The 23,418-nt window shown below is 43.1% G+C and overlaps 1 protein-coding gene across 5 annotated transcripts; it reads right to left on the bottom strand.

The window, feature by feature from the left end:
- Nucleotides 1-563: 563 nt before the first annotated feature.
- Nucleotides 564-23,392, bottom strand: AURKA (aurora kinase A). Of its 5 annotated transcripts, none has more exons than XM_055104997.1 (10): nucleotides 23,242-23,347; nucleotides 19,750-19,847; nucleotides 19,219-19,265; nucleotides 17,322-17,598; nucleotides 15,330-15,384; nucleotides 14,226-14,417; nucleotides 12,671-12,809; nucleotides 4,630-4,778; nucleotides 1,659-1,833; nucleotides 564-1,514 (listed from the first exon to the last, which is right to left on the bottom strand). In XM_055104997.1, exons 3-10 carry the CDS (start codon nucleotides 19,258-19,260, stop codon nucleotides 1,332-1,334), a joined length of 1,212 nt encoding a protein of 403 aa, XP_054960972.1. In that variant the 5' UTR covers nucleotides 19,261-19,265; nucleotides 19,750-19,847; nucleotides 23,242-23,347; the 3' UTR covers nucleotides 564-1,331. The 5 variants fall into 5 exon arrangements, with proteins under 5 accessions (XP_054960972.1, XP_054960973.1, XP_003806189.1 ...); XM_055104998.2 differs by having other exon boundaries at nucleotides 23,228-23,336; XM_003806141.5 differs by lacking the exon at nucleotides 19,750-19,847 and having other exon boundaries at nucleotides 23,242-23,392.
- Nucleotides 23,393-23,418: the final 26 nt, after the last annotated feature.

Below are 23,418 nucleotides of genomic sequence, written 5' to 3' on the forward strand. Positions count from 1 at the left end.
TTTCTTTGCTTGTGTGGGATTGTCTGGGGAAACGTCCCAAGTCTCACTGGTGTCACTGGGAAAGTCAGTCACGTGATAATAACTGTAGCTTGGGAGGGTGGCACATGAACTATTTGGGAAAGTCAAAGTCAGTTCAGCTCAAGACTATGAGAACCAGAAGCTCCTTTGTCCCAAGGGGGCTGGCAACTGCAGTTTTACTGAGTCATGTTTTTAAGTTTCTCTATATTGGCCACTTTGTTATGACATATCCTGACATACCTGCTGTCCAGTTTCTTGCACTGAGCATTGGCCATGCAAGCAGATTTCTCTACTAGCTCTAAGTTCAACACTTCTACTTTTCCTTCATCACGGTTACTTTCACCGTATCTTTAGTCGATGGACAGATGACAAAGATATGACAAATATATAAACACTATATATAATGAAGTATTAGGAGTACACCCAACAGGAGAGACCAGAAGAGGTAGGACTAGATGAGGGCGAGACCTGCTCCTCTCAGCCCCTGCTCATTTCCAGGCCAACAATGAACAGATGGTGGAAAGAATTACACAGCACTCCACACAGACATAGATACTTATTTATTTGCATATTTAAAGTTTACACACATGCTATGACTCCAATGTTTTAAAAAAATAAGCCCTTAACAGCTCTGAGACACATGGCCTCTTCTGTATCCCAAGCAAATCCCTAAATGGAGGTAGAGCACATGTTGCTATTTTACACACTCTCATATGGGAGATAAGTGGTTAAGGAGGACTAGAAACCCAATCAGGCCTACCGGGGTGCCGGACAGACACACAGCATTCCTAAGGGAATGCCACCAGAGAAAAAATACAAGTCTGTACATATATCTTTATTTTCATACTTAAAAAGAATCACATACTCATTCCAACAGCTTTACCAGGCTTGGCCAACCCAATAAGTTACACACTCACTCAGGTACTAGGAAGGTTATTGCACAGCTCCTTAACTGATCGGGGTCAGGGCAGAGTGGTCACTTTCCCCACAGCCAGGCTCTGGATTTGCCTCCTGTGAAGACACCATGCCTGGCACAGGCTGACGGGGCGGCTGCAGTCGAACCTTGCCTCCAGATGATGAACCGGTATAAGCAGCACAATTCTCGTGGCTACTTTCACTTCAGAGTGTCATGTTTATTGATGTGGAGCTTTCTTAATAGGGAGGTTAAGGCACACCTGCTGAGTAAAACAAATATTTCTTGTGTAGCGTTCTAGGTTGAGGGCAGCAGTCAATGGTAAAATAAACTTCAGTAGCATGTTCCTGACAGGTTATATGGCAGCCCTGGCTCAAGGATTTCTCCCCCTGCACGATTCCTAAGACTGTTTGCTAGCTGATTCTTTGTTTTGGCAATTTGATGGTTTTGATGAATTTGCTGTGATCCAGGGGTGTTCAAGTACTTCTCTGAGCATTGGCCTCTGGCTGGGATTATGCTTCAACAGTCTTGAAATGAGGTCCCTGGCTCCCTCTGTTACAAAGTCAGGGAATGTGAATTCAACCTGGAGTACAACAAATGATAAAATATCACAAAACACAGGTTAGAGAGATCAAATAGTATAGATGTTCGGATCTTGGCCTGCAGTTCAGGCTGATAAGGAAAGAATTCCAGCAGATGTGCTGGGTCCTTTTCAGTTGTGTCTTACCCGTGATATTCTTTTGTAGGTCTCTTGGTATGTGTTTGCCTCAAAAGGAGGCTTCCCAACTAAAAATTCATAGCAAAGAACTCCAAGGCTCCAGAGATCCACCTTCTCATCATGCATCCGACCTTCAATCATTTCGGGGGGCAGGTAGTCCAGGGTGCCACAGAGAGTGGTCCTCCTGAAAACGGAGGGAGGCTCAGGTTGATGTGCTTCTCATTTTATGATCACAACGCTGCTAACAATCATTAAAGAGTCCACTAACACTGAGGTCTTCCCCTGGGCCAGATCCTGTGCCCTAGGAAGTAGCTACTATTATAAATTCCCATAGGAAACAGATGAAGCGAGGTGTGTAAGGTCACACAGCTAGCCATCAGGCTTAACCCCAAATCTGTCCAACTCCAGAACTTCCCTGAATGATCTAGAATGTAAGAAATTGAATGTATCACTACCATATAAAAGCTGCCATGCAAAGTTCTCTGTAAATACGATTTGGATTCTACATCTGCATGTGGATATTACAGATATGCTAGGAATCTTAAAAGCCTGGTCGCAATGACAATACACTAGAAACTGTCCCATTGTAACAGCACTGGGGTGGAGATGTAGATATATGCTGCCTTGTGATAGATACTTGGTACGAGTGATGCTGAAATTTTGAGGGTGGCCTATGAAGTACTCTTGCAAAAAATATTTAACCTGGCTGGGCGCAGTGGCTCATGCCTGTAATGCCAGCACTTTGGGAGGCCGAGGCAGGCGGATCACGAGGTCAGGAGATCGAGACCATCCTGGCTAACATGGTGAAACCCCGTATCTACTAAAAATACAAAAAATTAGCCGGGTGTGGTGGCGTGTGCCTGTAGTCCCAGCTACTCAGGAGGCTGAGGCAGGAGAATGGCGTGAACCCGGGAGGCAGAGCTTGTAGTGAGCCAAGATCGCACCACTGCACTCCAGCCTGGGTGACAGAGCGAGACTCTGTTTAAAAAAAAAAAAAAAAATTTTTTTTAACCTGAATCTCTTTAGGCCCTGAGACCTACATTCCAGTTTTCAGCAAATACGGGGAATAAAGGTCCAAGTTAAGTGGCAACACCATCAAAAAAGTCCTCTTTAAAGTGGGAGACTGGTCTGGCTTTAGACCACAGAGACAATCCAACCACAGAGACAGTCCAACCACAGAGACAGTCCAACCACAGAGACAGTCCAACCACAGAGACAGTCCAACCAGAGACAGTCCAACCACAGAGACAATCCAACCACAGAGACAGTCCAATACAAAGCATGGGCTTTGGTTGAGTTCTGATTTTACAAACCAGCTATAAGATGTCATGGACAATAGGAGAAATTTGAACGTGGACTAAATATTAGATACTGACAATGCTGTTAATTTTCTTAGGAGTGATCATGGTTCTAGTTATATAGGAGAATATCCTTATTTAGGAAATGCATTCTATTATAGTGCTTAAGGTTGAAGCATCATGATGTTTGCAACGTATTTTCAAGTGTTCACTAAAAAAGCAGATGCAGCCCTTCTGACTAAACGGGAAAAACTTCTGAACGTAGGCACTGGACAGACAGGTATGCCATCAACTACCAATTCCGCATTTTTATCGGTTTAGGTTTTTGTATCGAAGGTTGGAAAAAAGCTGGGGACAGCAGACACCAAGCCAGAACAGTCTGTGTGGGTTCGTGTTGCTTTGTTATCAGCTGCTCTTCACCATGGAGGCTTACGTGGTCACAGCCCGGGTGCTGTGTTCAGCCAGGCCTGGCACCCACTGAGCACACAAACAGTCACTCACCACTCAGTTGTGACGTAGGATTAAGAAGCTACCACTCTGGTCATCTAACCCCTCCATCAGCACCGACGGACTGAATCGGGGGTTCTCAAACTGAGGCAATAACCAGGAAATGATGATGATTAACATCTGGGATTTGGAGTGAAGTGACTATCGGTTATGTAAGTAATCTTTTCAAAAAGCAAGAAGCCATCTTTTCTATCACAATTCAACCGGTTAAGATACAGTTTAACTCTGCGATTCCATGAAGCCTATAAGTCTTTATTCTGGTTTGTCTCACCGGATAACAGCTCCCACTAATGACGACCAGTTTAAAAAAAAAAAAAAAAAGACTGCAATAGCAGATTCGGTGAATTGCTGGAACAATTAGAAGTGCTCTGTAACAAAAGCAAAGGTTTTCTCCCTCATAATCTATTTTAGGCTATACTTTTTTTTTTAACTAGCTTGATTTTTAAGTCATTTGGCTATAATTTGAGTCCTCCTCCAAAGTTGACAAACCTTCATCGGTAGATATATGTTTTAAAATTCCCTACTTCATGTGAAGTTTCAAAGCTTATTTAAACTCAAATTTAAAACAGTAAAGATATTGTAGTTCACTTGGAAAGCTAAGATTTGAATTGTTTTGAGATTGACATCTCTGCTTCAGCTGTGAGAGGGGACAAGAAAGGACTATCCCTAGTATTGACAGAGGCAGACTGAAGAGAATCTCTCACCACTGCCCTCAAAGCACCACCAAACTAATTTAGTGTTTCAAGTTCCCTGATATGGCCTGCACTCTGAGCTCTAGATCTTTGTCAGTGCTGTCCTCTGAACCATCTCCCCATCTCCTCATCCAGGAAGCGGCAGAGGTGAAGAGTTCCTCCCACTCAACATGTGGGCACTTTACCTCTGTCATGTACGTGTCCTATCTGTTGACTCATTCATCCCTTCATTAGCCTCTAAAGACATTAAGCATCTTCAACCCTAGGCCTAGAACACTGCTAATAGCCCCAAATCACCACAGAATAACATTTTCTTGCAAACCCTAGTTTATTATTAAGCCTAGATTACTCCAAAGTACTTCTGGGTTAGCCACCTACCCCTCTTACAGCACAAAATCTACACTGAAATATTTTACATTTAGCTCATGGTTAGCTCCCAGGGCTTTGGTAAACCAAACAACTTCCACCTCTAGAGTTACATACCTGGAAGATGGAGCATGTACTGACCACCCAAAATCTGCAATTTTAAGCTCTCCAGCTGATCCAAGAAGTAAGTTCTCTGGCTTAATGTCTCTATGAATAACTCTCTTCGAATGACAGTAAGACAGGGCATTTGCCAATTCTGTTATATACTGTTAAAACAATATTGAAAGCCTATGTTTTAGATTTTATATAACACAAGTTAATATCAGACATCTCTTCCGAAAGGAACACAACATAGATTTAACATGGTTTGCAGGTTTTGGCCAGGCACAGTGGCTCACACCTATAATCCCAGCACTTTGGGGGACTGAGGTGGGAGGATCACTTGAGCCCAGGGGTTCAAGACCAGCCTGGGAAACATAGCAAGACTCCATCTCTACAAAAATTTAAAAATTAGCTGAGCGTGATGGTGCATGCCTGTAGTCCCAGCTACTTGGGAGGCTGAGGCAGGAGGATCGCTTGAGACCAGGAGGTCAAAGCTGCAGTGAGCCATGATCACACTTCAGCCTGGGTGACAGAGGGAGACCCTGTCTCAAAAAGGAAAAGACAAAACAAAAAATACATTTTGCAGGTTTTAAAGCAAGGATTGTAGAAATTATATAGGAGTCTACACACACACACACACACACACACACAAAATCAACTGAACCAATTTATAGTGGTTAGCATGAAGTGAAATTACCCAATGCTTAGTCATCTTTGCTAATACAGCTGGTGTGATGTTGAAAGTCAGAAAAGACATTCAGCTAGTTAGAGCTAGCTCTTAGGCTGGTGCCATGTCAATGCAAAACACAGTTACTTTTGCACCAACCTAAAGTTACAACACCATACGGCAACAAATGGCCCCGCAGCCAGGAAGTAAGACAGTGCTGAAGAACTGGTACAAATTAAGGATTCAGATGTGTAAATACTGCCTTCTTCTTTTTTAGAAAAAAAAAAAATGAACTTTTCAAGTATAGTCAATTCCCTTTTTTAAAACCAAGGCTATTCTATGACAGAAGAATTTGTTTAAAGCTAAAAATTTACTTCAAGAATATCAGGAGAAAAAATTATCCTGAACAATAAACAAACTAAAAAGCAGTTGCACTGACATATTAAACAGCATGCTAAATTTTGGGTTACACTAAGTCAGCATAGAAGTACATAAGAAATCAGTCCTTTTGTTAATTTTATTTCCTTAAGTTACTATCTTTTTTTCTTTTTTAATAGAGATGGGGGTCTCGCTATGTTGACCAGGCTGGTCTCAAACTCCTGGCCTCAAGTGATCCTCCCATCTCAGCCTCACAATGTGCTAGGATTACAGACATGAGCCACTGCACCCGACCGAATTACCATCTTGTAAGAAAAGTTTTCCTGGCCAGGTGCAGTGGTTCATGCCTGTAATCCCAGCACTTTGGGAGGCCAAGACAGGTGGATCACCTGAAGTCAGGAGTATGAGACCGGCCTGACCAACATGGTGAAACCCTGTCTTTACTAAAAATACAAAAATTAGCCAAGTGTAGTGGTGCATGCCTATAATCGCAGCTACTCAGGAGGCTGAGGCAGGAGAATTAGTTGAACCCAGGAGGTAGAGGTTGCAGTGAGCCGAGATCATGCCATTGCACTCCAGCCTAGGCAACAAGAGTAAAATTCCGTCTCAAAAAAAAGCAAGAAAAAAGAAAAGTTTTACAGTCCCTATCGCTAAGATTTAGCAAACAAGTCCAGTATGTATGTATTTACTTATTTATATTTAAGAGACAGGGTCTCACTCTGTCACCCAGCCTGGATTGCTATGGCATGATCATACCTCACTGCAGCCTTGAACTCCTGGCCGTAAGCAATCCTCCCACCTCAGCCTCCTGCCGAGTAGCTGGGACTACAGGCGTGTGCCACCATGCCCAGCTAATTTTTAATCTTTCTTTTTTTTTTTTTTTTTTTTTTTGTAGAGACAGTCTCCCCATGTTGCCTACGCTGGTCGCTAATTCCTGACCTCAAGTGATCCTCCCACCTTGGCCTCTCCAAGTGCTGAGATTACAAGCGTGAGCTACCATGCCTGGCCCAGAATTTATTTTAACATACAGATAACTGTTTGAATATTGAAAAAATATATTTAGCTCTGCCTAAAGTTTGAGAAGAGTTTGCTTTCTACAGCAATTTCTAGACAGGATTGAACATTATTTTACATCAAAAAGGTTTACTAAACAGATGAGTAAAAACCAAATGTCACTGTCAGAATAAACACTTTTCATTCTTTCAGCCCAAAACCAGAGATCAAAATTCAGACCACGATAAACTGAAGGCAAATACAAAGAAAGCTGCTCTTCTGACTACCAACTTTGAGTTGCTGATGCTTTAATTGTACACATGAAAGTTTGAGAGGGCCATGGATTTCACTCCTCAAATCACTTCCAGACAAGAAGCTGTTAGTTTCATGATAGCCCTCTGGCACTGCCACTTCCTCCACACCTCACATGTTGTTAGACTGCAGATATGGATAGGTCACTGACATGTCACTACAATTAGTTTTATTTGAATTCATCTGAAAAGGAAAACAGGTACATGTGTATTCATTCTAACTGTTAAGGAATCTAGACAGAAGTGATCTTTCATTTTCTTTCAAACAGCTATCTGCTTACACCAAAACTCCATCTAGATTGAAGCCTTGGGTGTAAGGAGAGAAAACAGAGAAGTAGTATAATGTGTAATTTTGTAGTGTTGGTATAAGGTGAATCTTTTAAAGTAGGATATCAATATCAGAAACTGAAGAAAAAGATTAACTGACCCGAAACAACAAACTACAACCCACCATAAGCAAGATTACCAGGAAAAAAACCAAGGGTAAAATGTGAGTACCTGAGGTAGAGTCACTACCATTAATGAGCATAGATTTACTTATTGATCTGTAAGAGAAAGTTGGCCCAAAAGATGAACTCAAAGAAATATTGATTGCCAATTAAATAAGAAGCTGATTTGTTTAGCTAATATTTAAAAAAGCAAATTAGAGATCTATTTCTACTTAGGAGAAGCACAAACATTTAAGATTAAGTCTTTAAGTTTAAAACAGCATGTCATTGTTGCAGAGACAAGACCAAAGGGCCATTTGTCCATAGTAGCATGATTTCATCAGATACTGAAAGTAAAATTACATGAATTTAAATGCCATTTACATCAATGCCAAAAAGAAAACTAATGTCCACACTACCCGGAGATCTCCACCAAGAAACAGAAAAAAATCAAAGTAACCACCATTCAACATGCTTTATCAAGCTGCCAATCCAATAAGAAATGGCCCAAACTAAGACTCTTAAAACAAGTAATTTTAATCACATAAAAAAAGGAGAAGCAAAAAAGCACAATCATGAAAGAAAAAACGGACACATTTGGACTTTTATTAAAAATACAGCCTGGGAGGCCGGGTACAGTGGCTACGCCTGCAATCCCAACACTCTGGGAGGCCGAGGTGGGCAAATCACCTGAGGTCAGGAGTTCGAGACCAGACTGGCCAACATGATGAAACCCTGTCTCTACTAAAAATACAAAAATTAGCTGGGTGTGGTGGCTCACGCCTGTAATCCCAGCTACTCAGGAGGCTGAGGCAGGAGAACTGCTTGAACACAGGAGGTAGAAGTTGCAGTGAGCTGAGAACCAAGATCACGTCACTGCCCTCCAGCCTGGGTGACAGAGCAAGAATGTCTCAAAAAAAAACAACCTGGGCAACATGATGTGACCGTGTCTATACAAAAAATACAAAAATTAGCTGGGCGTGGTGCTACCCGCCTGTAGTCTCACCTACTCAGGAGGATCACTTGAGCTCAACAGGCAGAGGCTGCAGTGAGCAGAGATTGCACCACTGCACCCCAGCCTGGGTGACAGAGTGAAACCCTTTCTCAAAAAAATAAATAAAATAAAAACAGCCTTGTGAAAGACACAGATAAGAGAACAAAAATACAAGGCACGGATTGGGAGAAAATATTTGCAAAACATGTGTGACAGATGACCTGCATCCAAAATATACAAAGAACTCTTAAAACTCAAAACTCAAAAAAAAATGAGCAAAAGATTTCAACAGGTGCCTCAAAGACGATACACAGATGGCAAATAAACACATAAAAAGATGTTCAAGGCCGGGCGCAGTGGCTCACGCCTACAATCCCACCCTTTGGGAGGCCAAGGCAGGTGGATCACAAGGTCAAGAGATCGAGACCATCCTGGCCAACATGGTGAAACCCCATCTCTACTAAAAGTACAAAAATTAGCTGCGCATGGTGGCACGTGCCTGTAGTCCCAGCTACTCAGGAGTCTGAGGCAGGAGAATCGCTTGAACCCAAGAGGCGGAAGTTGCAGTGAGCCAAAATCGCACCACTACACTCTAGCCTGGTGACAGAGCGAGACTCCGTCTCAAAAAAAAAAAAAAAAAAAAAGAGACATTCAACATCAAATGTCATTAGGAAACTATAAATCAAAACAATGAGATACCACCACATGCTGATTAGAATGACTAAAATGCAAAACAAGAGGCCAGGTATAGTGGCTCACTCCTGTAATCCCAATATTTTGGTAGGCATGAATTACTTGAGACCCGGATTTCGAAACCAACCAGGACAACAAGGCAAAACCTTGTCTCTACAAAAAAATACAAAAATTAGCCAGGCACGAGAGCACATGCCTGTAGTTCTAGCTACTTGGGAGGCTGAGATGGGAGGATTGCTTGAGCCAGTGAGGTTGAGGTGGGTGATCATGCCACTGCACTCCAGTCTGGGCGACAGTGAGACCTTGTCTCAAAACAAACAAACAAAAATCCAAAACACTGACATCAAATGTTGGCAACTATGAGAAGCAAGAGGACCTCAATTCATTGGTTCCGATACCACATTACCATTGTATAATGGTATCAGAATTGTTAACCAGCTGCCCCACGGGAACCAACTTTATCAATTAGAGTGCTTATGTGCACTTCCTTTGGCCTTTGTCTTATAGACTCCACTCATCTCCAAAGCTGCTTGGATCAACACTTTACCCTCATGCCCTTTAGTAAGGTGATTTCCTACATTTGTAATGCAGTGTAAAATAGAATGTAAAAATCACTTTGGAAGACTGACAGTTCCTCACAAAGCAAAATATAGTCTTACCGTGTGAGCTGGCAATAGCACTCCTAGATATGTGCCCAACTAATTTGAAGATTTATGTTTCGCAAAAACCTGCATGCAAATGTTGACAGCCAAAACATGATAACTGCCAAAAACCAGAAGCAGCCAAGATACCCTTCAGTAGATGAATAAACTGAGGTACTTCCATATAATGAAATAATGGAATATGATTTTGTGATAAAAAGAAATGAACAAGCTCTCATGCCTCCAAAAATATACAGATGAATCTTCCATGCATATTGCTAAGTGGAAGAAGCCCACCTAAAAAAGCTACATACTGTTATGATTCCAATTACATGATATTCTGGAAAAGGCAATAGAGACAGTAAACAGATCAGTGGTTGCCAGAGATGGAAGGGTTGGAAGGGATGAGTAGTTGAGACACAGGATTTTTTTTTTCTTAAGAGCAGCGAAACTATTCTCTATATCATAATGGTGGATACATGGCATTATGTATTTGTCAAAATTCATAGAACTTTATAGCAAACACACAAAAATCAATCTCAGGATATGAAAATGTAAATGATTCCATCCTGGGCATGCAGATTGTGACAAAAAAATCTCATTGCATTACAAATGTAGGAAACCACCTTACTAAAGGGCATGAGGGTAAAGTGTTGATCCAAGCAGCTTTGGAAATGAGTGGAATCTATAAGACAAAGGCCAAAGGAAGTGCACATAAGCACTCTAATTGATAAAGTTGGTTCCCACGGGGCAGCTGGTTAACAATTCCGATACCATTATACGCGTATATTGGAATTGAATAAGTAAAAGGATGGTGGGCGGTGAAATCCAGGTTTCACACTTTTGGAGTGGGAGTTTACAGGTAAACAGGAGGAAGTTAGAATGAAACGTGGTAATGGATTCAAGTTGAAGACATCAGTATGAATTCATGGTATGATTAATGAAGAGATAGATGGATAAATCTATACACAGATTACTATCCACATATATTCCCTTGCTGTGTCAGCTGAAAGCCTAAAAGTAGTGACACCATAGTAGCAATGAGTACACCAAGTGCCCAGATCTTGGTTTCTAATAACATTCTCCAAGAAAAGGAACCAGGGCTCCTTGGAGAAGTGGTTCGATTCTAGGACTGGAGCAGGAAATATACACGATGAGGCCTGAGCATCTTGTATCAGAAAGTAAGGAAGTACAAGGCCAGGCGTGGTGGCTCACACCTGTAATCCTAGCACTTTGGGAGGCTGAGGCGGGCAGATCACCTGAGGTCAGGGGTTAGAGACCAGCCTGGCCAACATGGCAAAACCCCATCTGTACTAAAAATACAAAAAAGAGCCGGGTGCGGTGGTGCATGCCTGTTAATCCTAGCTACTCAGGAGGCTGAGGCAGGAGAATCGCTTGAACCCAGGAGGCGAAGGCTGCAGTGAGCCAAGACTGCGCCACTGCACTCCAGCCTGGGCGACAGAGTGAGATTCCATCTCAAAAAAAGAAAAAAAAAAAAGGAAGTGTAAAAATAAACCAAAAAAAACCCACACACACGCAAGACAAAACTGCAATGATTTTCCCAGGAACCTGGTAAAAGAAAAAGAGCAGGCCGGGCATGGTGGCTCATGCCTGTAATCCCAGCACTTTGGGAGGCTGAGGCGGGTGGATCACAAGGTCAGGAGTTCAAGACCAGCCTGGCCAATATGGTGAAACCCCCATTTCTACTAAAAATACAAAAATTAGCCAGGTGTGGTGGTGGGTGCCTGTACTTCCAGCTACTTGGGAGGCTGAGGCAGAAGAATCGCTTCAACCTGGGAGGCTGAGGTTGCAGTGAGCCAAGAGAGCGCCACTGCACTCCAGCCTGGGCGACAGAGTGAGACTCCATCTCAAAAAGAAAAAAAAAAAAAGAAAGAAAGAAAGAAAAAAAGTTCCCAGTGGCCAAAGTTGCAATGATCTGAACCACAAAATAAAGTATTGGATTATAGCTCAAGGGATAAAATAAATACCCAGGAGTCTACATCTTTAAATAAATAAACGATTAAATAAATAAGGGAGAACAGCCTTATCTCTGGCACAGAATTCCAGATAATTTATGGCAATACTCCATCCACTCTCTACTCCTTAAGTGTGGGCTATTCATAGTAACTTCCTTTGAAGAAATACAGCACGGAAAGGGGAAAAAATAGTAACTTTACAGTGGAGAAACCAGACAAACACTCTCTGAGTCAGAAGATCAAGCTGACATCCACAGTTAAAAGTCATAAGAGTTTACATCCCTGGTATGTGATAAGAATGCACTTTACCTCTGATCTCCCTCTCAAAAACCCATAAGCCCAATTTAATCATGAGAAAAACTAAGAAAATCTGAATAAAATGTGGACTTGAGTTAATAGTTATATATCAATATTGGTTCATTGAATGTGACAAATGTGCCATATTAATGCAAGATGTTAGTAGGAGAATTAGTAGGAAATTCAGTGTGGGGTATATGGGAACTCTCTGTACTGCCTTCACTATTTCTGTAAATCTAAAACTATCCTAGCCAGGCACAATGGTGTGCACCTGTAGTCCCAGCTACTCAGGAGGCTGAGGTGGAGAATCACTTGAGTCCAGCCTGGGCAACATAACAAGACCCTGCCCCTTTAAAAAAAAAAAAAAGTAAAAATTATTCTAAAATAAAACATCTATTAAAGAAAATGAGGGTGACTATCTATATACATTATATACATTTCCATAGAAAACAGCTGTGCAAACTAGGCACAAAAGCAGATACAACATTCTACCTGGTTCTAGACTTTATCTGTACATATGGTACAACTAAGCTATTTTGATTTTTCCACTTCAAATATTTGATATTAAGCTATCCTTACGTCAAGACAAAACCCACTCTACTATGATGAAAGGTACATTGCTATGGAGGACAGGTATAAAGGAAACACAATTAGCCTGGACAATAAATGAACACTTACAGTAGCAGTTCTCTGCTCATCAAACTTTGAAAGTTTCTGAAGTTCTCTATAGACTGTTCCGAGTGGTGCATATTCCAGAATTAGGTAGACTCTGGTAGCATCATGGAAATAACCATACAGTCTAAGAATATTAGGATGCCTGCAACAAAGGATAAACATTCTAACACCTGGTTTGGAGCTGACAGAAGACTATGTACAAAATGTCAAACAAACTCTTCATGTAAAACCAGTGGTGTTTCACGTGAAACCACACTCCAAACCCCACTTTACAATCTGAAACTATAAACCCACTCCAAGAAAAATACATATACCCACATATCATTTTAAAAGCACTTCACAGTATTAATGGACCTCTGGTTTAGTTAAGACTATTTCCTTCCTTTAGGCACCTTTATTCTTAGGAGGAAAATTCAGCTGAATATTAATTATCTACATATTTAAAAAAGGACATGGCCGGGCACAGTGGCTCACGCCTGTAATCCCAGCACTTTGGGAGGCCGAGGCGGGAGGATCGCGAGGTCAGGAGTTCGAGACCAGCCTGGCCAACATGGTAAAACCTCGTCTCTACTAAAAATACAAAAATTAGCTAGGCTTGTTGGTGCATGCCTGTAATCCTAGCTACTCAGGAGGCTGAGGCAGGAGAATCGCTTTAACCTGGGAGGCAGAGGTTGCAGTGAGCTGAGATTGCGCCACTGCACTCCAGCCTGGGCAACAGAGCGAGACTCCATCTCAAAAAAAAAAGGAAAAAAAAAAAGGACATGGCATTGCCACAGTAGTTTGACACCCAGACATTGTGACAGATAAAAGCAGTGATCAGTAATGGCAGTAGATGGGTGCTGAGCAGACTGGGCAGGTGCAGACTGTGGCCAGTGGGAAGCAGGCAATGGGAAGCACAGCCCACGTGAGATGCCTGCCCTCCCAGCCCCAGCCAGGTGTTGCCAGGCAGAGACACACCAGGTCTGATGTGGCCAGACTTGAAGTATTAGCATCTGAATCAAATTTGAAAAACACTGAAAGAAAAAAAGGAAAAACAAAAACCCACCAGCCGTAGTCGACCTGCAGGTAGCTGCTTGCAATTCCTGCATACCTCAGAGTAAGGGGTGCCGTTCCCCTTCACTGTCCACCAGAAAGACTTGCCCATATAAACTATTCCATTAACAAAACATTAAATCCTCAAGTGATTTTTCCAGGATCAGAGCACTTAAGTGCTCTTTGAAAGATGACAAATTTAATCATTTTTTGTGGTACTATGAAAAGCAGGCCCTCTAAAAAATAAATTTATACTTTAAAAAAAAAAAAGAAAAGGAATACAATTTTATTTTAACATGCAGAGCATGGGAGAATCACAGGAGAATGATTATAACCCAGTGCAGTACAGAAGCTTATCTAATCTTTTTCATAGGGGAGGGGGAGGTGAGGAACGGGGCCATGCATTTGAAGGCAGTGCCTCATAAGAGGGAGTGAACGGACCTGGGCAGTGGGAGGCTGACATTACAGGAGGGGGAGGGGTGCAGCATCGGTGAACATTCTTTTGAACATGAACCTGAAAACTCACCTAAGGTGGGACTGTATTTCTACTTCTCTTCTGAGCTGATGCTCCACTCCGGCTTTCTCCAGCTGAGCTTTAAATAACACTTTCAGAGCCAGAATAAACTTGCTTTGCTTTTCTCTTGCCAAATAAACATTACCAAACTTTCCTTTACCCAGAGGGCGACCAATTTCAAAGTCTTCCAAAGCCCACTGCCTCCTAGGAAGGAATTTGAACATTTTAGAATGTGAAGAAAACAAAGCTTTTCTAACAAATTTTCAATGAGTAGCAGACACATTCTACAAATAATTTCGTATTCCAACTTCACTCAATATGCATCCTCAGCAAGAACCAAGGCAATAACCACTATCAAAGAGGGAGGAATGCTTCCAGACCATCTGGGGGCATGTTTCAAACTAACCCCAGCCGCTCCCTCCAGTCCCAGAGGTGCTAATTCTCTCTGGGTGGAGAACCACTCTGGTGGTGGAGACAGAGCCACTGTTACTAATGGAAGCGGGATGGAGCCCACAGGCTAGCTGGGGCATGAGAACCAGTGGATTTAGACTCTTAGCCTCTGTTAGGCCGCTAAAAGCAAAAGAGTCTGTGGGTTCATTCCTCGCTCCTCCCCGTACATTCTAGGGTCCAGATAGTTCAGAGACTGAGAGAAGGCTTTTAGAAAAGCCCTGGGGAAGACATTACAGCCAACCTTTACAATAAAGAACTAAAACTATAATACTGTCAAAACCCTCAGTCATATATGAGTATATAGGTCTGCAACACATTCTATTTTTTAAAAACTTGCACTTTTGTACAATAAAAAAGTACAGACACATAAACCATACGTAGTGGTTATTTCTAAGGACAGAGAGGAACTTCCACACATTTCTATAACAGATTCATACAAGCTTTTTCTAAATTTGAAAGCCATTTTTTAAAGCACTTGAGTTCCTAGTAAAATACCTCATTACACAAAATTCCATTTTTTTAAGATTGGAAATCTGGAAACATTTATATCCTCTAAATGCAAATAAAGGCCTCATTTTTTTCCCCAAGAGTTCCCGCAACGAAATTTGCAACGAAATAATATATTCTAGTGGAACAGTACAGAACTTCGTAAATAAGAAAGCTTACTTTTTTGATTCTTCATTTTTCTGTTTTGATGCCAGTTCCTCCTCAGGATTATTTTCTATATGGAATAAGTTAAAAACCTGTTTTTAGAATAACTATATAGGATAAGCTAAGCTGTGAATAGAGGTGAATCAAAGAATTGGTCACCAAAATATTAATGGTATGTCAAGAATGATAAACCTGGTTTTTTTTTTTTAAAGTTTTCCTTATAGAAAAAAAGGACTACTACACCCTGACTTCCATCATGTGAAGTCTTTATACAATTTCTAAAGATGAGCAGACGTATATATAGACAGGCCCTTCTCTGATAAATTAAAGGCAGACTATGCAGGCTCTTCTGAAGCCTCAGTTTCCAAGGAAGAGCTTTTGTGGCAGAAGTACCAATCTTCCCATGCATGACGAGCTGCCAACTCGTCACCTTTTTCCCCTTACTAGGTGGGCCAGCCAACAGTCCATACTCTACATACGAATTATTACCAACATGTAGCAAAACATAAGCCAGCCACCCTCCATTTATATTAGTTGCCAAGGGGAAATATAAAAATAAAAGCCACCAATTCAGCAAAATGCACAATGAACAGTTGTGCAGCAGAGGACTGGGGTAACTACTTCATTAGCCACAAGGACATATGAAACATTTCCACTGGTCTGTCTCCAACATAGCAAACTCAAACAGCACACGATGCTCTGCTCAGATATCTGGATGCTGGTCCAAACTCTTCCTCCAGGTGCCCCTGTCACACGTGCACCCCTCAACCGCCAGGACACTCACTCAGTTAATATCAATCTAATCACCATCCCTAACTCCTCTTTACTCATCTTTCAGGTACAATTTATTGCCCAGTTCTAATGAGTCTGCATCGTAAATGAGCTCTCAAATTTGTGTGCACCTCTCCATCCTGGCTTGTCTTTGGATAAGTTAACTGCTTCTGAGTCTTAGCTTCCTCCTCTGTAAAACTGAGTTAATAACTGGCTACCTTCATGAAGTGGTTACAAAGATTGAAAGAGATGACGTGGATGAAGCATGCACTTATCTCAGAGCCTGCAGGGAATGAGCACTCAACAGTTGGTAAATAATTGCATCCACCCTGCTCCACACAGAGCAGGTTATTGCCATCTCTGACCTCAACCTCCTTCCTGTCTGGTACTCCTAAATCCAGCGTTCTACTCCAATTTATTCAGTACTTCCACAGTATATATATATATATTTTTTTTTTTGAGATAGAGTTTTGCTCTTGTTGCCCAGGCTAGAATGCAATGGCACGATCTCGGCTCACCACAACCTCCACCTCCTGGGTTCAAGCCATTCTCCCGCCTTAGCCTCCTGAGTAGCTGGGATTACAGGCGTGCACCACCACGCCTGGCTAATTTTGTATTTTTAGTAGAGACAGGGTTTCTCCATGTTGGTCAGACTGGTCTCCAACTCCTGACCTCAGGTGATCCACCTGCCTCGGTCTCCCAAAGCGCTGGGATTACAGGCGTGAGCCACTGCGCCTGGCCTTCCACAGTAAACTTTCTAAAAGGCAGAGTTCCCTTCTGAGTTCAAAAAAGCTTCAGTAGCTTCCAAATGCCCTAGAGATGAGGCCCCATTCCTTAACATGGCCAGCAATGCCCATGGTGACCTCACCGCAGCCTGCCTCAGTTCACCCACTTCTCTGGATTTCCCCCACACTTTAGATCTCAGTCCCTCAAGTCACTTACTGCAAGCACCCTACATCCAGATTCAGTAACAAGCAATCAAAAGGACACCAATTTGTGCTGTGTCCTCCCTGGGTGCCCAACTCTTCCAAGAGGGTGAGAATCAGGTCTGTATTTTTAGCATAGGTCTGGCCCATGGGCAGACACTGTTACTTCAACCCAGACACCATATTTTCTCCCCATCCTCAACAGATATAAAAGCTAAGGCTCCAAACAATAAGTGCAAGTATATACACTGGCTTTTTTAGCAACGACGACAAAGAAGGACTATCCAATGAGTCTCAAAAGCTAGTTTACCAGGTGCCGACGGCAGGGGCTGCTTGCTCTTTTGGGTGTTATTCAGTGGCCTGGAGACAGGATGAGGTACACTGGTTGCCTGCAATTGCTTCTGCTTCTGATTCTGAACCGGCTTGTGACTGGAGACAAGCTTTTGTGCTTGCAAAGGAACGCGCTGGGAAGAATTTGAAGGACACAGGACCCGCTGAGCCTGGCCACTATTTACAGGTAATGGATTCTGACAAGGAAATTGCTGAGTCACGAGAACACGTTTTGGACCTCCAACTGGAGCTGTAGCCTAGAATGGAAGAGAAAATAAACTTTCTGGTATTCATGAACGCAAAAGATGAATATATTGAGAATTTCACTAAGTTTGTTCTCTAGCATAGCAAAATAATGAATGTCACTGATAAGAGATGGAAGGGGAAAAGGTATTTTCATCAGTACCTCCAGAGGATAGTTAGTATGTGGCTAAGAATACCTGAATGATACCTTCTACCCCCTCCAATTCCTCACCCCTAAAAATCATGCTTTATTAACAAATATCCATTAAGAAGGAGACACTTTCTAAAATTTCTCAATAATTTGGAAATAGACACTACATTGCTATTTGGCAAAAAGCTATGATACAAAAACTTCATGCCAAAATCTCAGTTCCACTGAAATTTCTTTGATAATATACGTTTAAGAAAAAGACCAAAAAAAAAAAAATCTGTCAAAACATTCAACAGTGGTATTATCTTCATGAAGTTTTAGAAGAGTCTAAGTTTTCATATATCCAAGATTTTCCACAATAAGCTTATTACTGTACTTTTGATCAACCAATGTTTCATTTTCCAAGTATTGACAAAATGGACTTGAGCAAAAAACTGACAAAGAGGAAACAAATGTAGGTACTTCACAAAGTTACTACTAAAATGTATTATTATTATTATTTTTGAGATGGAGTCTCGCTCTGTCACCCAGACTGGAGTGCAGTGGCGTGATCTCGGCTCACTGCAACCTCTGCCTCCCAGGTTCAAGCAATTCTCTGCCTCAGCCTCCCAAGCAGCTGGGACGACAGGCGCCTGCCACCATGCCTGGCCAATTTTTGGTATTTTTAGTAGAAACAGGGTTTCACCATCTTGGCCAGGCCGGTCTTGAACTCCTGACCTTGTGATCCACTCTCCTTGGTCTCCCAAAGTGCTGGGATTACAGGCGTGAGCCACCGCGCCCAGCCTTGAAATGTATTATTTATACGCCTGTAAGTATTGTATTACAAGCTTAAATAGTTAACTCTAACACCCTCAGCTAATCAAACTAAAAGGGGTAGGAGGGATGAGATTTCCTTCAGCTTCAACAGCTCATTGTAAGTGAGGGACAAGTGCTAGAAATGAAAGCCTCAAAGTCCATCCCCAGCTCAATGGTACGAGTGCTCTACAAAGAGAGGGTGTTAAGACTTCCAAATACAAAGTCAGTTACTCCTGAAATTAGCACACTGTCCACAACACAGCAGGCATTCAGACAAAGACAAATAAAAAGAAACATTTTAAATGTAGAGCAATTTTTTAAATGGCCGCTATCATAGGAACTTAGAATCAAATACAGTAATTCAAGGTAGCCTTTTTCTAATTATTTTATATTTATGGCCAATTTTAAAAGTTGTGAACTCCTACCAGATGCATTATTACTATTATCCTGCATACAGTGGAGGGATATAGAAACTTAAGCAGCCAATTGTAAGACAAAGCAGAACAAAAAAGCTACTCTAAGAATCAGCAAAATGTTACTGAACACGAGAAAAGTGACTAATTCATATCCAGGATCGCAGTAAGGGATCTAAATTTAAATCCAAAGTAAAGGTGGAAAGAATTCCCGACAAGACCAACCTCCATGTGGGTTTATAAATGTGAATGAGATTACAGATTATTCAATTTACCTTAACAGGCCCTGAAATGCAGTTTTCTTTAGATCGGTCCATGATGCCTGAAAAGAAAAAGAAGAACCTTTAATTTGAACAAAGCCACCTGCTTAAAGTGCTGTTGCTTGATAGGCAGTGTTACAGTTCCCTGATCAAAAGGCCTCCACAACACACAGGATTTTACATGTTTTGTCCAAATGAAGCTAATGAGGGAGGGACAGGCATGTGCTTTCCCTGCAAGGCCAACCTCCCCTTGGGCACTGCGTCCCGTCCTCCGTCACGGAGTCTTCACTCCTGATGGTCTTGCTGCTCCATCATCTCTCCTCTAATGGATCACCTCCATCCCTGTGCAGCCTACTGGCATAGCTGCTACCTTAAAAAAGTCCTCTTTAGGCCGGGCATGGTGGCTTACACCTGTAATCCCAGCATTTTGGGAGGCCGAGGCGGGCGGATCACCTGAGGTCAAGAGTTCGAGACCAGCCTGGCCAACATGGTGAAACCCCGTCTCTACTAAAAATACAAAACTTAGCTGAGCGTGGCGGCAGGCACCTGTAATCCCAGCTACTCGGGAGGCTGAGGCAGGAGAATCACTTAAACCCAGGAAGCAGAGGTTGCAGTGAGCTGAGATCACACCATTGCACTCCAGCCTATGGGACAAGAGCGAGACTTCGTCTCAAAACAATAAAATAAAATAAAATAAAAATCCTCTTTATTCTATTATCGTTGCTAACAATGACCCCCTCCTCTCCAACAGCAAAGCTCCAGAAGAACCGTCCACACTTGCCACCTCCACTGCTCCTCTCCCCTCCCCGAGCCCATCCCCACCTGGCTTTTTTGTCTCCACCACATTGTCAGGCTCATGGCTGACACCTACTGCTGCCAGACCCAAGGGTCAATTCCACCTTCCCCGTACTTGCATCCTCAGCAGAATCTGACAAGGTTGATCACATCTTACACTTTTTTCTTCACTTCACTTCCAGGTTTATCTACCACCTAGTCGTCCTGTCTTTCCCTCCTTGCTGGGTCAGTCTCATTTTTGCCAGATCAAGGGTCTGGGGTGACTCAAGAACGAGTTCCTGGACCCTCCACTTCTCCATCTACACCTTCACCAGGGATCCATACCACCCAGTGCCTCAGCTCTAAATGCCTTCATGAGGACCACTCAAAGTGCATCTTCTGCCCTAGTCTCTCCTTGGACTATCAGACTTGGATATCCAAGGATTTGCCCAGGATCTCCCAGAAATGTCTGCCAGGCACCTCAATCCTAACATATCCAAAACTGAACCTCTTCCCTTCTCCACTTCTCACCTCCCTGTTCATGGGTGTGCCCTGAGCTCAGGCCTAGAATGACTTCTCCATCTCCAATTACTCCCTAGCCGAGTACATCCAGTCTCTTTGCTTTCAGTACCATCTACAGGCTGAGGACTCCCAAATATTCATTCTTCAGCCCAGACCTCTCCCCTGAACTCTTGATCTACATTTTCTACTTTCTATGCAACATCTGCACCTGATTATCTGAGCGGCATCTCCATTCTAACATGTCCCAAACAGAAGTCCTCATCTCTCCCCACTCTCACCTCCCCAAATCTAGTCTCTAGACATCCTCATCTCAGTGGATGGCAAATCCATCCTGTCAGTTGCTCAGGCCAAAAGCCTTGGCATAATAACCCTTTACGAGGTTCTCTCTCGCAAACCCTTCATTTAATCCACCAGCATATTCTGTAGGCTCTGCCTTCAAGATCACTGCTCACCACCTCTACTACTACCACCTGGTCAAACCATTATTCTCTCTCCCTTGAGTTTTTTCCAACAGCCTCCCAATGGCCTCCCCACTTCCACCCTTGCCCTGTCATGGTCCATTCTTAACACTGAGGCCGGCAATCTCATTAACAAATCAGATGTGTTGGTCCTCAGTTCAGAAGACCCCCATGGCTCCCAACTCAATCAAAACAATGCAAACTCCTAACCTGCATAGACAGGCCTACTGAAGTCTCACAGAACATGGACCCTAACTGCCTCTCTGACTTCATCTCCTCTTCTTGTCGACTGTGTACCAGGCACACAAGGCTCCTTTCTTTCTGCAAATAAGTCCCCTGCCATAAGCATTTGCACTTCTTGCTCCCTTTATTAGGCTTTTCCCCCAGGTGTGTAGTTCAGTCTTTCATTTCACTGAGGTTTCTTTTTTTTTTTTTTTTTTTTGAGACAGAGTTTGCTCTTGTTGCCCAGGCTGGAGTGCAATGGCGCAATCTCGGCTCACCCGCAACCTCCACCTCCTGGGTTCAAGCAATTCTCCTGCGTCAGCCTCCAGAGTAGCTGGGATTACAGACATGCACCACCACGCCCAGCTAATTTTGTATTTTTAGTAGAGACAGGGTTTCTCTATGTTGGTAGGGCTGGTCTGGAACTCCCGACCTCAGGTGATCCACCCGCCTCGGCCTCCCAAAATGCTGGGATTACAGGCATGAGCCACCGCGCCCGGCCTTCACTGAAGTTTCTTATCAAATATCCCCGCACTCCAGCCTGGGCAACGGAGTGAGACCCTGTCTCAAAAAAAAAATTAAGATTACCATTTTACAATTAAGCAAATAATTCCATGATGAAGCCAGGCCCAGACTACAGGCGGGAGCCCTTATGAAAAACAGTGGGTAAGTAAAAGTTTATAAACAACAACAAGGAAATGCACACTTGTGTTAATCAAATATTTAATTTCACACATGCTCTAATGCTTTACTTCCCTTACAATTCCAAGTAGCAGTCTAATGAGATCACATAGGCCTAACAACATTTATTCAACATTCTTCTGACAGAAGCTACAGGCATTTGCTCCAATTTATTCTACCTTTCTTTCTAGGGAAATTGAATAACAAGCAGAATGGAATAAGATTCTAATCCAGAATTCTGGAGACAACGCCAAGGAGACTGCCCTTCAGGTGACTCTAATCTGCAACCAGATTGAAGAACCAGATGACTTTCACAGGATCCATTCAGTTCAAACCAGAAATCCTACTATTTTGAATAGAAAAGCTGTTAGGCTAATAGCGCAGGAGATTTATACGGTTTATTCCTTCCTCCCTCAGACCTGTGCATGTCTGCAGAGATGAAGGGAAGGACGAACTGAGTAGGTTGCTGAAAAACGTTTAATTCAAGGGACAAGGAAGGTTAAGTAAGAGGAAGAGACATTACGAGAGTTGAGGACAGTGGCTACGTCTACCTCAGCCGGATGGTTCTTAGAAATGGAGACTCTGAGGCCTAACCCCAGGTCTAAGAAAACAGATTCTACATTTTAACGTCCCCAGACGATTTGTATGCACCGGTCTGCATCCCTAGTTCTCAATGAAACCTAAGAATCATCTGGAGAGTTTGTTAATAACTAGACACCTGGGTCCTACCCCTCAGAGATTCTGATTTACCGGGCTCTCGGTGGAGCTATATGTTTAACAAGCACTCCAAGTTATCCCGATACCACTGCTCCAAGGTCTACGGTCTGAGAAGTACGGACCGGGAAGGCCTCTGCAAGGAGGTTCTCATTCATCAGTTCACCCACTCATCCAGCCAGGACAAGGGCCTTCTTAGGCTATTCTATCTAAAGCGGCCCCCGTTAAACCGCACTCCTGCTTTTCCTCTGTAACACCCACTCCAGCTGCAAGTTCTCCGTACGCTTACCGTCTTGTCTCCCCACCCACTAGAACGTGAACTCCAACACAGCAGAGACCTTCTGTGCTTTTCTTACCCAGGTGATCTCGGAGGACAAAATCCAATCTGAGGCCCACCCACCCCTCCCGCGCGTGTCAACACCACTCAACAAACCCCTTGTACCTCTAGCTGTAATAAGTAACAAGCAGTATCCTACAGGGCGCCTCGGTGCCCAGGAGCGGATGCAAAGGCGCTGGGCGGGCACAAGGCAGCGCCAAGGACACTCATGGACGGAGGAACCGACAGGAGACTTAACGCTCCGCCACTCCGACCAGCCGCCCCTTGTCCCCGCCGCCCTCGTCCGCCACTGAGATATCCCCCACGGTCTACCCACCCGTCGGCTCCCACCTGCGACCCAAGGACCCAAGTCTTCCAAGAGCTCAGCCGTTAGAATTCAAAGGTTCTTCTTTTTAAATAGGAGTTAAACCCTCTAGCCAGAAAGCCGATTGGCCTGCGCTCGAGCGAGGCTGCCTTGTGATTGGTTGACAACAAACCCGTCGCCTTGAGTCGCGTTTAAGGGCGCAC

Source organism: Pan paniscus, chromosome 21 (assembly GCF_029289425.2).
Source record: "Pan paniscus chromosome 21, NHGRI_mPanPan1-v2.0_pri, whole genome shotgun sequence".
NCBI lineage: Eukaryota > Metazoa > Chordata > Mammalia > Primates > Hominidae > Pan > Pan paniscus.

Bases quoted from the DNA above. Each gene is read 5' to 3' on its own strand.
- AURKA (XM_003806141.5), bottom strand. From the start codon at position 19,260: ATGGACCGATCTAAAGAAAACTGCATTTCAGGGCCTGTTAAG. The intron at 12,810-14,225 runs GTGAGTTTTCAG...CCTTTGTTGCAG, and splicing joins GAAATACAGTCCCACCTTAG to GCATCCTAATATTCTTAGAC. The intron at 1,515-1,658 runs GTAAGACACAAC...GTTGTACTCCAG, and splicing joins CCTACAAAAGAATATCACGG to GTTGAATTCACATTCCCTGA.